General features: G+C 36.6%; 1 protein-coding gene and 1 pseudogene across 2 annotated transcripts; one reads left to right on the top strand and one right to left on the bottom strand.

Annotated features, from left to right (window-relative positions):
* Positions 1-2,049: 2,049 nt before the first annotated feature.
* PGLP2 (2-phosphoglycolate phosphatase 2) lies at positions 2,050-7,619 on the bottom strand. Its single transcript, XM_086242645.1, has 11 exons — positions 7,520-7,619; positions 7,321-7,388; positions 7,149-7,241; positions 4,812-4,883; positions 4,654-4,725; positions 3,733-3,792; positions 3,594-3,646; positions 3,197-3,294; positions 2,995-3,094; positions 2,545-2,648; positions 2,050-2,459 (listed from the first exon to the last, which is right to left on the bottom strand). The coding sequence occupies exons 1-11, from the start codon at positions 7,608-7,610 to the stop codon at positions 2,359-2,361; spliced, it is 912 nt and encodes a 303-aa protein (XP_086098771.1). The 5' UTR covers positions 7,611-7,619; the 3' UTR covers positions 2,050-2,358.
* On the top strand, positions 5,186-6,925 carry LOC147299891 (protein PNS1-like; annotated as a pseudogene). The gene is made up of 3 exons (XR_015123821.1): positions 5,186-5,401; positions 5,631-6,688; positions 6,920-6,925. The product of XR_015123821.1 is annotated as a protein PNS1-like (transcript).
* Positions 7,620-16,778: the final 9,159 nt, after the last annotated feature.

Below are 16,778 nucleotides of genomic sequence, written 5' to 3'. Positions count from 1 at the left end.
AAAAAAAGTGATATTGTACTTTGGTGTTAAGCATTTTAAGTTTAGAATTTAGTATTTAATGTTGAATATATACATCCTAAAAGTTTAATCTATTAGTTGAGAGATTTCATAAGTATTCATGACCTTATAGTTACTTTGTCCATCCATGCGACTAATGCTCAACACTCTCCTCACATGAGACTTCTCTTTTAGGTGTCGTATACGTGGATAAATGGTCTTTTTCTCGGTGACTGACAATTCATATGTACGGTCTTTTTTAAAGATAACCTACACTTAGTGATTTTGAAAAGTATTACATATTTATCCTAAAAGCTTAAACTATTGAGTGGAGGAATGCAACTACTATTTAATGCCTTATTACTGGCTTTACCCATCTACTGTGGGATTAATATATGCTGAACATTTAAAACTTATATTAGAAAATTAATTAAACATAACCATAATCCCAATTAATTTTGGACATTTATACATAAGATCAGAAGATTTGTACTACTAATATATATTACTATATATAAGAACGATTACCTAATTTTAATTAACAGTAAATTAAATTACAATTAATTAATATACGAAGAACTGGCAGGAATTTTATAGTATTGGTTTAATTAATACCCGGGGCCGTGGCTTTGTGTACTGCAGGCTTTAGGCTTCCCCAGACGTTATTATCCTGCAGGCCTTAAACCAATCAAATCCAAAGCTTTTGCATATGATTCCCTATGCACTCCTTTTCTTCACCTCACAGTTCACAGTTGATTAAATTATGATTTATATATATATATATAGAATAGTATGAATTAATTTATGATCATATGCATGCAGTCATATAGTATCTACAAAGCCCCATGCCCCCATGCATAGTGGTACGAGCTACTACTTGCAGCCTTGCACCATGCCACATGCGTCTCTGTAATAATTTATTGATTCTTGGTGAATAAAGAAATAAAGAATAGTGCAGTTTCTAACTTTTTATGCAGTGCCAGTACTACTACTGTTCTCGTCCTTATATGGTTTCATTATTAATTAATTATATATATATTTGAAATTGAACACTAGGTTATTAGGTTATGTGGCAACTTACATGGCATTTATGCATTGGACACTAAAAAATAAAAATAAAAATCCAAAAAGAAAAAGAAAAACTTTGTCCAGTAAAATAATAACACGTAAGATGGTATAAAAATATGGTAGAAAAATGTGGTAAATATAGCATTATTCTATTAGATATACAGATATACACATCAGTCTATACTAATTAATTAGCTAGTGATATTGGTACCGATACCAACGGAAGGAGCAGACCATGACACGTGGCGTACATGTGACATATGGACCCCATATGCATTACAATTTACATGACTGCTGACTGCTGTTCATAGTTTATTTTGGTTCTTCTCTGACAGATTATTAACAAAAGAACAATAAATAAATAAGCTGAAAACTGTTTGTTTAAATGGGAAATGGAATATATTATTTGATCAGTTGTGCGAGCTTTGGATGCCTACTCACAACTCAAAGCCGTCGAGTAATACGGTAATTACAAGCTCAATATGGCTGGTTTTTATTTATTTATTTTTAATTATCAGAACATGGCTGGTTAAAATATATGAAATTCATGCATGATAGCATATGGGAAGGTTCCCTAGCTACCTAGCTAGCTAAAAAGAATGCCATTTTGATACCTAATTATCTGCCTAGCTAGCTGAAAATCATTATTATTATTGGATTCCGGATAAGAGGGTCATTTCAAGATCTGAATTGTTAATTTGTTCCCTTTAACAAGTACAACCTTTTTTAAGCAAATCTTTGAATTTGGTGGACAATGACACATGCAAATGAGGTTCAACTACGCAAATAAAACAAATAAATTGTAAGGCCCAAATCCTAATTATTATAACTGAGGTATATGTATTTGTAACACTCTTGAGAGGGACTTGCCTATTTCCGTTTTCGGAATGTGGCATCACATAGAAAGAGGTGATGCCACATCCCAATAACGGGATAGGCAAGTTATTTCCATCACTCTTATTGATGCATGTGGATATCGAACTTAAGTTGACAAATATGCCATTATGCCATGTCCAAACAAGAAGCTTAGATGTTACAATGTCCGTCTACAAAGAATGAAACTATAGGAACTTGTAGCTCTAGTTTAGAACATTTACCTCTACACTTATAATCCTAAGTTACAAAACACAAAGTTAGTTTACAATTCGTCAGCTCAAGTTCACCAACCACTTTAAACCATTTTGGATTATTTTGTATTTATGAATAGCAATCACGATGTTTTTAACACATCACTACATTGGAGGTTCAGCATGATGTTAAAACTGGCCTTAGGTCCAAATAGAACTGGTCAAGTTACTGTCCCATCAATTCAAAGATGTCGGACACCTTGCTTGTATAGTAATCTGATTGAATCTTATTTGAAGGGTCTTGAAGAGTGGATAGAGTCGTCACACCTGTTGTAATGATAGAAATGAGCATCGAGAAAACAATGAATGTGTATCAATTTTTGGCAGTGCATTTGTATAGAAACTCCTGTACCTGAAAGAACGAGGAGAGTTTTGCAGCCAGCATTCTGGCCAAACAATATATCAGTATCTAATCTATCACCCACCATACACATTTTGGAGCAACTAATGTGGAATCTGCAAAACAAAATACAATGAGTCAGATACCTCCCTGAAATGCGATACCACCTAATGTGGAATATGACATGAACTATGAAAACCACGGTCTACATTAACCCAGCCGTTAAGTAATTCCAGTCTTCACATCCTATTTGTGGTAGCACCTAAAATATGTAGACCCTATAATCTTATTATTGCATATGAACTATTTGGGTTCAAATCTTTTCAAATCTTTTGGGTTCAAATCTTTTGAAATTTGAGATTTTTTTTTTTTTTTTTTTTTTTAAATAAAGTATGAAGGTAAACAAAGATATCACATGCATGATTGCTATTAGTATGAACATGTTTTAATAAGATTTCTTACTTCTTTAGTAAAAAATCCATCAAGAAATTAGATGGCTTTCCAACAACAATAGGCTCCTTCTGGGTTGATCCACAGATAGCAGCTACCATACACCCAGCACCTGAAACCCAAAAGTGGAACCACCATAAAGCACAGCTATAAACCTTACACTCCATGTTATGTTGTTTTTTCTCAAGGACAGGACGGAAAAGAAGAAAAAAACCAGGCCATTCTTGTAAATCAGTCATGTGTCCCACTGCATCACGATTCGTTGCAATGAAAAGGCATCCTGGATTTTCACGAATGCAAAGGGTTCCATATCTGCCAGGTGAAAAACCAAATATCTTAAGTGAAACGGTAAATACAAAATAATTCTTGCACTGGGATCCCGCCTAGCAACTAAATAGTAAAGATGCTGGTCGCAACCGTATAATTAACTTATTTTTTACACTCTTAACAAATGTTTTAGTACTCGTCACCTTCACAGTCCATATGTACAAATTGAAATATAATAGAAAGTATCATATTCAAGATTTTCAAAAGATATACACGACCAAAAAATGCAAGGGGTCATAAATTGAAAATTGGGGAAAAGGGAGCGGGGATTTTAAAATTCTTACTGAAGCTTGTAATAGTTAATATACTGGTCTAGTCCAACCACAACTGCTCCAACCTGGGAATAGGAGTTGCTGCATTTTTAATCTATGCAGAAGAAAAAGTGCACAGCTCAAAAAAATTATGGGCAAGAGGTCACATTACACTCTTATCATGTTCAAAGAGGCAATTGGATTTCAGCTGTGCCGTCTTTTTACCATCTTCCTACAAATGTAATGTTTCATCAGTATCTTCTACATCAAGGTTTCTGTGAGGAGAGATAAAATCATTCTCCTTAATATTGTTGTTAGCATATGAATATGAAAAAGATTTTGAAATAATGGTCAGCAACAGGTAAAAAAAAAAAAAGAAATTTGAAACCTCATTTAGACATTACAAGGCTAATGTCAACTTTTTTGAGGAGAACAAGGCTAATGTCAACTTGAATTATGATATATAGTTAGTATTCCACCATAACAGAAATGTGAAGCTTATATACCAAAACAGATTGTACATGGTCTGACAAAAATCTTTGTTGCAGACGAACACATTGGGGTTCAAATACACTAGAGGTGCCAAAAAGCTTTATCTGTTTTACTTGAGCTTCCTGTGTTAAAATATCAATAGTGGTTGTTCAAAGTTTTAATTTTCTTAGGGCACTTGAAGCATGCCCTCGAATACTAAGCTTATGTAGAGGATTTGCGAAATCACCATATGCAACAGCCAAGTCCACGAGATGGAATGACTGGAAAAGGGTTCATTCTACCATCTTCAAAAAAAATTTCACATGGAAGTGAAACTAGCAAAGCATATAAACAAAGTTAAGTGGGGTTTTCGGTATAACAAATAATAAGTTACAAAAGAAGGAATGGTTCTGAAATGAAATATTCAAAATAAAGAGACCAGTAATTTGTAAAGCTAGGGGCAGGCGAGGGGGGAGAGATGAGCGCATAAAGCTAGAGATGAGACCAGGGAAAAAAAAACCTCTTGAGTCTAATATGCCTTTAATGTAAAAGTTGATTGAACATAACAAAATGGAACAAAATAATAAAAACAGAGAAAGCAAGCTGCAAAGAATGAGCTTACAGGGCCACCAAGAGCTGTAAATCCAGCAAGCTGCAACTCTTCTAATATGCCTTGTTCACCTATAACATAAACCTGCAAAGAAGGCAATGTAACAGACTAGCAGCAAAGCAAGAACAGGAGACGAAGAAGATGATGAAGAAGAAGAAGAAAAAGCAAACCTTCTTGTGTTGGGGGAAGTTAATGAGTTGCAAGTACATAGCGGAGGCAAACGATGAAGAGAATATCTCATCCTGCACATATATAATTTAGGGCAAATTACACAAAAGTACCTCAACTAACCACCCTATATCACTTGAGTACCCCAATTACAAAAAGTTGCTCGTAGGTACCTCAATTACTGATTTTGCACATCCAGGTACCTCCGTCAACTTTTCCGTCAGGCCTACCGTTATTTGTCCACGTGGCACACTAGAAACATGCCACGTGGATAACAAAAAAAAAATAATAAAAAAAATTTTAAAAAATGAACTAATTATTTAAAAAAAATTAAAAAATTAAAAACTCAAAAAAATAAAAAATAAAAACAATAAAAATGGAGCACTTGCAGCACCCCTCCCTCCGCCCTCCGCCTCCCACCCCTCCCCCGAGACCCACCCAACCCCAGCCACCCACCCCTCGGACCCCAGCCACCTTGCCGGCGACCCCAGCCGGCAAGTTCAATACTACTACTACTGCAACAACACAGAACATCCACATCCAAGTTCAAGAAGAAGAAGAAGATAGGCCTTCATCCACAAACCACATCAAGGTTCTCTCTCTCTCTCTCTCTCTCTCTCTCTCTCTCTCTTATATATCTCTGTCACACCCAGTTCTTGTTTCTTTCTTGTTTCTGCTTCTCTTTCTTTTTCCCCTTCTTCAGAAAATTAACACATTCCTTGCAATTTCCATCTTTCCTATCTAATTTGTAATATCAACTTGGTTTTGGGTTTGCTATATAGCAGTAGTAGACTTTCTTGATTTGTTTGTTTTGGATGCAGAAACAAGAACCGAGTAGCACAATTCCAACTGAAACATTAGCCACGGCAGGTCAATTTGTAAGGAGGCTCTTTACAATTCTTTTCTACTCCCACTTGATCCTCATCGCCCTCTTGACAATCTTCATCACAATCTATGGCCTCATCATCTCCACCACTCGAGCTCACCATTTCCACCCTCTCAACTTTTACCCTCCACTTGATCCTCAGCAATCGTTGCCTTCCTCTTGCAATGGATCACCAGCTCAAGCCCTTCCAAAGCCATCAGGGTAGCCTTTTGGCTTAGCCCCTTGCTAACATTCGCACTCGGTGTACTACTTGTATCCATAAGTTCTGCTGCAAGTTTGGCAGCAGGTGCGATTGCAATCATCTGTGCCCTCATTCAATCCCTTTATGCCTGTTGGGTCAGTCACCGTTTCGACTATGCCATCCGGGTTTTATCAGTTTCTACTGCTTACCCTCCTGCCAAAATCACAACACTCGTCATTCAATCAATCTGTACCAGTGTTCTTTATTTGTGTTTCTTGGTGTCCGGCATCGGTGGAGCCATTTCCATTGCCACCACAAACAGATTGGATGTTTTGTTCATCTCAGTAATCTTGCTAAGCCTGGCATGGACTATGCAAGTTATCAAGAACACACTGCAAGTCACTGTCTCACGCATCAAGTACATGCACTTCGCATGTGGAACAGAAATTGACACACATGAGGCTTTTTGGGACACAGTTAAACACTTGACTGGGAGTATCTGTATTGGCTCCATCTTGGTTCCAATTCTCGGCGTTATTTGGGGCTCAGCCCGAGCCATGAAATTGATTGCAGGGGATACAGACGAGTTTCTGTTTTCATGTGCCAACTGCTATTCAGGAATGGCTTCAACACTGGTGATGTATGGGAATCGCTGGGGTTTTGTGCACGTAGGGGTCTATAATAAGGGCTTTGTGCAGGCATCATCTGATACATGGGAGATGTTCACGAGCATAGGACTGAAAGAATTAATTGACTTGGAGGTCGCCGGCGTGGTGGCTGGGGTCGCCGGCAAGGTGGCTGGGGTCCGAGGGGTGGGTGGCTGGGGTTGGGTGGGTCTCGGGGGAGGGGTGGGAGGCGGAGGGCGGAGGGAGGGGTGCTGCAAGTGCTCCATTTTTATTGTTTTTATTTTTTATTTTTTTGAGTTTTTAATATTTTAATTTTTTTTTAAATAATTAGTTCATTTTTTAAAATTTTTTTTATTATTTTTTTTTTGTTATCCACGTGGCATGTTTCTAGTGTGCCACGTGGACAAATAACGGCAGGCCTGACGGAAAAGTTGACGGAGGTACCTGGATGTGCAAAATCAGTAATTGAGGTACCTACGAGCAACTTTTTGTAATTGGGGTACTCAAGTGATATAGGGTGGTTAGTTGAGGTACTTTTGTGTAATTTGCCCTATAATTTAATAAAAAGAAGAATTAACAAAACAACTTGTAACTTAACCAAAAAAAAAAAAAAACAAAACAACTTGTAAATTTCCAAGAAACGTACCTCAGAAACTGAAATGCCGAGGGAAAGGAACTTTTTGGCGTATTGGCTTCTTGATTTTGTGGAATTGTTGGTAACGAACACCAGCTTCTTCCCCTAATTAATTAATTACAGTAAATTAATTAATCAGAATCCGGAAATTAATAAATGAATGAAAGAGAAAGCGGAGGCTTGCCTTTGATCGAAGCATGTGCAGTGTCTCAGGGACGCCATCGATCAGCTTGTCGCCCTTCCAAATCACACCTGCTCATTCAGTCATTGCAATTATCTATCAAATCAAATTCAAGGATACAACTTGGCCAAAAAAAAAAAAAAAAAATTCAAGGATACAACAATGCATTTTTCAAATGGAATATTGGAATTCATGAAAAGACCATCGCAATCGAACAGAAAAGCTTCCACAGAATCCAGGAGGTCGTTGACGTTGTCATGAGACAGCAGCTGGGGGGAGCCGGAGGAGCTCATCGTCAATTGTCAAAGCCCAACTGCCCAACAAGGCTTTCCGGTTAGGGTTTAGTGGGAATGGTTATGACTTATGAATGAATGGAATATGCTTCACTATCACTCACTCTATCACTATCACAGGACAGTATCACACTATCACTATTTTCTTTTCATTCTTTTATTCTTTTATTCTTTTTCTTTTGTCTGCAAAAGGCAAATAGGCGCATCGCACTTGTCAGTTCTTTACAAGAGATGAGGAGGCTGCCTACACTACAGAGTACAGGCCACCAACCAAAGAAACTGAAAAACAATATCTATGGGCCTCGTGAGTCGTGACCCAAACTACATCTTCCAAAAGGAAGTGGCCAACATGGATTGATTCTAAAACAACCCATTGTTTTCTTTTAAAACCAACCAAAATATATGGGCACCTAAATTTCTATCTTTACACTAAATTGTACCGCAGGTCCACTTATTTTTTAAAAATTTTTATATTGGTCTATGATCTTTTTTTCATTTCTTATTGATTCACTAACTTTGTGACGTTTCCTATTGTGGTCTAAACCGTCAAATTTGCACAAACGTCCACATATTTTAGTTATGTTTGCACATATAGGGCACTGTTGTGGTCCACTAAGGCTCCATTTGATATTTGATTTAAATACAATTTTTTATTTTTAAAAACAACATTTCATTTTTTTTAAGTGGAAACTTGTTTGGTAGTCCACGTTTTGAAATAAAAATTTAAAAATTATTCAAAAATACCACATTTTCTAAATACACCAAATCATCGTTCTCCTCGTTTATTTTTTTTTCTCTTCGTCTTCGTCTACGACCCAAGGCTTGGTTTGTGAGTCTGCGACCCTATTCTTCATCTTCTACCTTGGCGATCTCTTGGTCTTCGTCTTCTCTATGGATCGTGTTCATCTTCGTCTCCCTTCATCTTCTCAACTCTAGAAAGTAAACTCGTTTATTTTTGCCCTAGATTTTGTCCTACGATTTTGGGGATGGTATGTGTGATGGGTCTTTGATGATTTATTCATTATAATCTTGGATTTTTGGTGATTTGTTCATTCGTTTTCTGCCTATGATTATGAGAATGGAGTCTGTAAAATGAGATGTGTGATGAGTTTTTGATTATTTATTTATTTTTATCTTGGAATTTTGGTGATTTGTTCATTCTTTTTGTCTGTTATTTTAGGAATAAGTTTTAGATGATTTGTTCTTTTAGTTTGGTTTTGTTTGTGTGGCAGTTTTTCTATATGATTTATTTTATTTCTAGTTCGATCTAGTTATTAGGAATTGGGTGTTGTGTAGTTCTTTTTGTAGTTCTATGTGGGTAGTTTACAAAATTTTAAGTGAATGTAACACCTTCTAACTGTCAAAGAATTGGGTGTTCATTCTAAACCATTCGAAATTAGAAGATAAAATTGATCAAAATTATAAGTACTTCAATAGAATGAAAACATCATGTGTGTTTTTATTAATTAGAAAGACTGAAAGAGCGAAGGTGGTGTCAAGTCATGAGGCAGAGGAGACTAAGTGAACTTAGTTGATCAAACCATATTTATTGAAAGAAGCTAAAGAGATGTGTAATGTGAACTTAGCTAAAGAGATATGTGATGGAAAAAATCTTGTTAGCTATACATGTATAGAAGAAAAAGTTTATTGAAATTGAAATTTTATGTTTGTTGTAGCCTCGGACACTATTAATCAGTGTGAATGTATTTATATTGTAAGATGTCACACTCCGAACTCCGGGTATGCGACAAAGGCACATTTTCTGAGTATCTCGAGAGATCAATGCCAAACCACCGGCGTTAATTCCCCAAGACGCCCAAGAAAGGTTGATTCTTTTATAATTAAATGGATTGAGTTTGATCAGAGTACTAATTACACAATAGGATCTTTAAGGAAAATAATAAGATCAAAATAATAGTAATCAAAATAAAGATAATCAACCCGCTAAGGTGAAATAGTTAAATTAACACCCTAGAAAAGGAATTACCAAATATAAGTAAAACTCACATAAGTTCTCAAAATAAGTAAATCAAAATAACATTGTTTCCAAATGGGTTCCCAATAGGAAAGCAAGAACCACAGTAATATCAAAAGATATGACAACAGAAACCTTGAGACACTTGACAAGAGAATCTAAGCTGCGCACCCCTTCAGTCAAGACCTCCTCCAAGAGGCAAATCTGTAAAAGCAATAGTGTAGAAACAAAACAAACAGAGAAAGTATGGGGGTAAGCATCTCATATGATCATAGCTTCTCTCAGGAGACCTTGCTAGGTTTGAAAACCTTTAAAAACATTTCTCTGTGAAAGATTGATTTCCGAAATCCCAAAACATTTCCACAAAATCGATTTAACACCTCAATTACAACAGTATATGATAAGCATGCATAAAAACCCATAAATAACAATAACAATATGGTCGATACACTTTAGGTACGACTATGACTAGCTATAATCAGAGAAATAGCATCCATAGTGAGAGTGCCACAGTAAGCATAAATAGGAACTCGCAATTGAGAAACAGTATTTACTGCCACCTGATCAATCATGGGTTCTCGTTTCGCACAAACTCACGTATCCACGTGTAAGCCTGGCTAGACTCCCATCATATACAGATCAATTCTTTTAAAAGGTTTAAGGATTTGAACCCAAGGTCACGTACTACGCTATACAAACTCTCACACTAATCACAATAATGATAATAGCATGTTATCACAGTTTAAAAACTACACATACGCACACAAAGTCCATAGTCAGGAATGTAGGATAAATCCCTCTATCTGGAATCCAATGCACTTCAAGTAGGGGTGTGATTTGGATTGTAAAATCCGAATCCGACCGATTCCAATCCAAAAATAACCAATTTTGGAACGTCCGAATCAAATCTGAAATCCGAATATGCCGAATTCTGAAAATTTCGAAAAAAATTGGATTGGAATTGGAATGTATTTGTAAATTTCGATCCAATCCGAATTCCGATCCGAAATTTCTAAGGGCATTCCGATTCGATATTTTCGAAATTATGCCAATTTATTCCGTATTTATATTAATATTATATCATTTATTTAGTTTTTTACTTTATGTTTCATTAATTTGTTATTTGTTTCAAACATACACATACATATATATTAAAAAAAAATAACTAATACTATTAATATAAACATATGTATATTATAAATATATGTGTATTATAATAACATAAATGCTAACAAAAACACCCACATTTTTTGTATGTGTAATTACTAATTTTTTTAGTTTGTTTTTACTAATAACAAAAAGTAACGTGAAGATTCCGATTTTTTATTTGAAAATTTCGAATTTTTATCCGAAAGTTCCGAAAATGTGATATTTCGAAAAAAATCCGACAATTCCGAATTGGAATGAGATGTTGAAATTCCGATTTTTTGGAATAGAAATTTCATTCCGAAATTTTTTGGATTGGAATTACAACACCCTATTTCCGATCCGATCCGTCCGAAACACACCCCTAACTTCAAGTATTCTCTTCCACAAGCCTTCTATGTTTGCGCATGGTCCTATATTGGCAAATCCGTCTTAACTAGACAAATACGGCAACCTTAACCTCTTATTAACTCGGCAACTGGGTAATCTGATAGAAACAAACACGACAAGAGAAAACAAACTCTAAGTTAGAAACGAATTACAATAAAGGAAGATGATATGACATTTCCTTTAGTCACACGTCGCTCGTTTTTAATCCTAAGTGGACTAAACTCTTCTCTTTAGAGTTTACTTAAGGGTTCACAAGTTTCAATTTTTATTTTAAAGTCAAACCAATTGACTAGTTGCTTTAACTCAAAGCAATCCTCAAAATAATTTAGATTAATCTCTACAATTGAAACTTATTAATCCTAACATGCTAATTACTCTTAAATAAATAAATAAGTCTCCAAAAAATAAGGCTAGGCATGCTTAATTAAAAAATAAATTCTACTTAATTAATCTAAGCATGCATCCTAAAATTAAAGCCTAAAAATAAATAAATAAGGCTGAAATAAATAAAATACTTACTTGGTTGAAGACCTCCAAAGCTAGACTCCACTCCTATGGTCTCTTCCTTGTACTCCCAAAATTTTAAACTACGGGAAAAATTATTCCCTTTTGGTATGTCTCTTCTTAGAGAGACTCCCAAATAACTAAGAAGTGAATAACTCTAACTTCACTTGGTGGTGCAGATGAAAATGAAGGACAAATGTCTTTATTTATAGGCACTAGAGGGTTGGAAGAAGTTGTAAATCTCCAATGTGGGACAAAGTGCACTAAAAATACTCAAAAGAGGGATAAAAGTCGAACTGGGTTGCAAAAAACCTGGCTAGGACCCGTTTGTAGACTCAAGATATCTGCGGGTCGACCAGGAAGCAGACATACGGGTCAGCCTTGACCCGGCGTGAACAGTGATCGGCACCTAAAGGATGGACGACCCAGATTGCGTGATTTTAATGAGCTTCGACGCTCCAGATTAAAACACGAGGCGGGATCCAGTGGAACGCTCCTACTCGCGAGCTCGTGAGCTCGTCCGTTTGTGCTCGGTCAAAGCTGCGTCAGCGCCTCTCCACCAATTGGAGTGCGCCACGCGTCCAGCTGTTTGCCCAGTCAGCAACAAAACAATTTTAATTATTTTCCTATTTTTGTTTTCTATTTTTCCAAACTTCGTTAAATCACCAAAAATAACTCGGGACTCCAAATAATTCCCCAAAAAATCCTACAGACTCGTAGTGATTAATCCTAATTTTCTGTAAACTCAAAACAATAAATTGATCTCCAGAAAAATTAAGAAAAATCCAACACCAATGAAGTTAATTCTCAAAAATATAATTCAACTTGATAATCACCAAAATTACACTCAAAGGTACTAGAGCTCCACTCTAAACCTCCTTTGGTACAAGTTAGTTACTCAAAACAAAGGAAACTTTATTCCCTTTAAGAAAATCTTGTTTCTAAAAACAAAAGAAATTCGAAAACACGAGTCAAGACATGATTGGATTGTAAAAAATCCAGGGTGTTACACAAGATGACCTGAGGGCACACACTTCCTTACTAGCTCAAAATGACCCTCAATCCCCCTTCAATAGCCAATAGCAAAAGACTACGTCGATGCCAAGTGTATATACACTTTGATGCCAATTTTTATTATTTGAGACTTGAAATTTGTTTCATTTAGTGAATTGAAAATCATTTTTTATTTAAGTAAATTATGGTAAGCTAGTGAAATTAGGGGTAGTAGAGTGGGGAGAGGAAGCTAGCTTAGCTAGGGAAGGCAAAAGTTGCAGGCTTTAAGGAAGCTGCAATAGAGAGAGAAGAGAGAGCAGCTGAACATGTCTTAGACAATTTGCATATTTACACGGTAATGCTTGCTGTGTATATGTAAAATTGCAAATGCAAGTGGGTTTCTCACTGTTTTCTTTTCAAGTGTTGATAGTTGTAAGAGTAAAACAAACAAATTAATGAACAAAGACAATTATCAAGATAATGCACAAATCTGAGGGTTGTTTGTGTATAAAATTACAGTATTGTTTGGGAATTTATGTATTTCTTCCTGCTCTGTTTTGACAATTATCTTATGAGTTCTAAAGTTTAATGGGGGGTACGGTGTCATCACAAACATCATCAATGGTGGACTTGAGTGTGGTCACTGGTCAGGGTTGGAATGCTAAGGTGAAGGATTGCATTGGGTTCTAAAGAGATATTGTGAGTTGCTTAGGGGTTGAATTTGGTGACAACCTTGACTGCTACACCCAGAGGCCTTTTGGGTAAGGACTCAAAGACAATGTCATTCAATTGCCTCAACAGTCAATGTAATTGGATCAAGAGCCAATGTAATATGAGTTTTACTTTCAGTTTTCCCTTTTTTTTTTTTTTTAGGGGGGTTGGTGGTGTTGTGACTACAGTTATGACACTGCTTCATGTGAAGGATAGTTATGAGAATAAGGCCACATATGATCACTCCTCATCATGTTGGTTAAGTTCTGTATTTGTAATAACCCCGAGGAATTTATGAGCTAATAATAGATGAATTCTTCAATTATTGATTAAAAGTTTGTTGGTTTTCTGATTTTTTAATGGGGTTTCATTGTCATTAACAATTATATTCAAGAATGGGGTTGTATTATTTATAATTTTTCTATGCAGTATGGAGGTCTCTCCAATAATTTTTTCAGATTTTTGGTGTTAAGCCATCTTCAATGACACATGTTTATATATAATGTTGATGCATAAATTTCGTCAAGCCATCAACGACAATAATCAAAACATAAAACGACAATCACACAAATGAACACAAGGATGTATAGTGGTTCACCTGATCCCAATTAGATACAGGCTACGTCTACTTGGTTGTGATTATGGTTTCACTATAAATAATTGGAGAGTACAGAAAAATATCAGAGTCCTAGATGAGGCATTATGAATCTCCCTCTTACTAAAGAGGTGAAAGACCTTATTTATAATAGATAATAAGATTCTCATCTTTACAAATACCCTAATGGGTTATAACATATCTAAAGCCTAAATTTGATACAAACAATAAGGCCCTATACAGTCTAAAGCCCAATATTTTCTAGGGCTTAACATGACACAAAATGGGTATCAACAGAAGTCCTCCAAGTTTCCGAGCAAAATGGTACTTCTTGGTCGGGAACTTGTAGTTAGTAGTGGCATGTTGATCTAGCTAAACAATTGTCCTAGTCGAAGCTAATCATGGGTCGGTATCGGTATCGGGCCATCTCCAGAGCACCTTTCTCCGGGGCGTCCCCTAGGTGTAGGCCTCTGAGACTCTCCTACAACGAAGTCTTAAAGCCCATATTATCGGGTTTAGGCCTTCTTTTAGTGTCAAGGCTAAGCTATCATTGGCCTCGCACATTCAATACACCGAGACCCACCCAGACCTCGCGCTTTTATCATATCGAGCGCTCATATATATGGGTGCTAAGCCATGGTCCATCATAGGCTATTAACCCGTGTCTAAGCCGAGGCTAGCCTAGCCTCGCTAGCCTCGCTTCTTTGGGTCACCAAGCCTCACCGGCCTTGGCCCATTGGTCGTCAAGCCCACAATTAGGCCTTGATCCTTTGGGTCATAAGCCCATGCTCGGGCCTCGTCCCATCTATTAGACCTTTTGGGTCTATGAATGCGTTTCAATTGCTTGGACAAAGTCGTGCACGCTACTAAACATAGGCCGTGCACACCACTAAATATAGGCCGTACACACCAATAAGGTTGTGCACACCACTAAATATATGCCGTGCACACCAATGAGGTCTTGCACGCCACTAATATAGGTCGTGCACACCAACAATGTCATGCACGCTATTAAACATAGGCCATGCACACCAATGTGGTTGTGCACGCCACTAAATATAAGTCGTGCACACCAATGAAGTCTTGCACGCCACTAATATAGGCTGTGCACGCCACTAAATATAGGCCATAAACACCAATAAGGTCGTGCACGTCACTGAACATAGGTCGTGCACGCCATTAAATATAGGCCGTGCACGCCATTAAACATAGGCCGAACACACCAACAAGGTCGTGCACGCCATTAAACATAGGCCGTGCACACCAGTAATGTCTTGCACGCCACTAATATAGATCATGCACACCAATGTGATCGTGCACACCACTAAACATAGGCTGTACACACCAATGAGGTCGTGCACACCAATGAGGCCGTGCACGCTATTAAATATAGGCCGTGCATGACACTAAACATAGGCCGTACATACCAACAGGGTCGTGCACACTACTAAATATAGGCCTAGCACACTATAAATATGGAGGTCGTGCTCGCCAATAAACATGGAGACCGAGCTTGCCCATAAGCTTTTGGGCCAAGCCCGCCCATTAACCATTGAACACATAGAAGTCTAGACTTGAAGTCCCCAAGGGTAAAAGTGCTCGATCCCATATGGATGACCATATCCATGATAGCACATTAATTGCTTTGCACATGAAAAAGACATTTGCTTGTAGGAGTCATATAAACATCAATATGGGCAGTTTTTGAAACCAATAACGTGATGATGTCAGTAATACATGTATCACATGAGGCACTTCCTATCAATTTAATATTTTCAAACAGATGAGAAAATCCATAAATATGAAAACCTAATTCCAAGCTACCCACTGTATGAATAATTTCCCATGTATATATAGGCCACCAAGAAGATTATGATTGTAGTCCATCTCTCCATCATCTGAATGGCAATATGCTTTCCCTTAAAGTAACATGATAATTCCTGGGTAATCCCAAACAAATAGTAATTAATCATGACATGGCAAATAAAGATTTAATAATCTACCAAACCATCATATTAACATAAGATAGAATCTTCATGCCTGTTATATATTCTCCACATGCTGTAGCTTCACACAATTTGGAAAAAACATGATTTAGTGACAATATGCCAACTCCTAGCATACACAGATTACGAAGCCCACCAACAAATGGTCCACCACAAGTTTCCAAATTAAATAATATGCTAATATAATATCATGATCACATGGACATAACAACCTGCAGATGCCAGTCCAATTCAAAATGATAAGTATGACATGTTTATCTACATAAATAGTCAACCATCTCATCTCAAAAATTTCTCACAAAGCAGCATATCAATACAAAGGGTATGAGGATACGATGTGATGATAATGGGGTTTGATCCAAATACCATGCCCAAGAAGGATATACTCAAACACTTCAAACTCAATAATATGAGAATAGAAGAAACTAAGGGAATTTCTTAGGGCCTGTCTGATAACGTTTTACAAAACAATTTTCTAAAAACTGTATTGTAAAATGAAAATGACAAATTAAATTTTGCATTCTCAAAATATAAGAAGGCGTCTTGTAGCGTAATTGAAAAACAATTATACAAAACAAAAATAATGAAAACACATTTGATATTAACCAATTATTACAACCAAATAATTATATTCACAAAAAATATTAATTATAAATTATTATTAACCAATTTCATAAAATATATAACTAAAGAAGAGAGAAGTTTCATAAAACCCAACCCACCTCGGCCGCCCCGATTACCTTGGAGGTGGAAGAGTTGTTGGTGGCCGTATTATTAATGGTGACAAGACTGCAAGCACCTATGATCTAGTTGAACGAATGTATTTTCTCTATGTAAGGGTTGTTAAG

The sequence above is a fragment of the Dryas octopetala genome, chromosome 1 (assembly GCF_963921425.1).
Source record: "Dryas octopetala chromosome 1, drDryOcto1.1, whole genome shotgun sequence".
Lineage (NCBI taxonomy): Eukaryota > Viridiplantae > Streptophyta > Magnoliopsida > Rosales > Rosaceae > Dryas > Dryas octopetala.
This window is presented reverse-complemented; position numbering and strand designations above follow the sequence as displayed.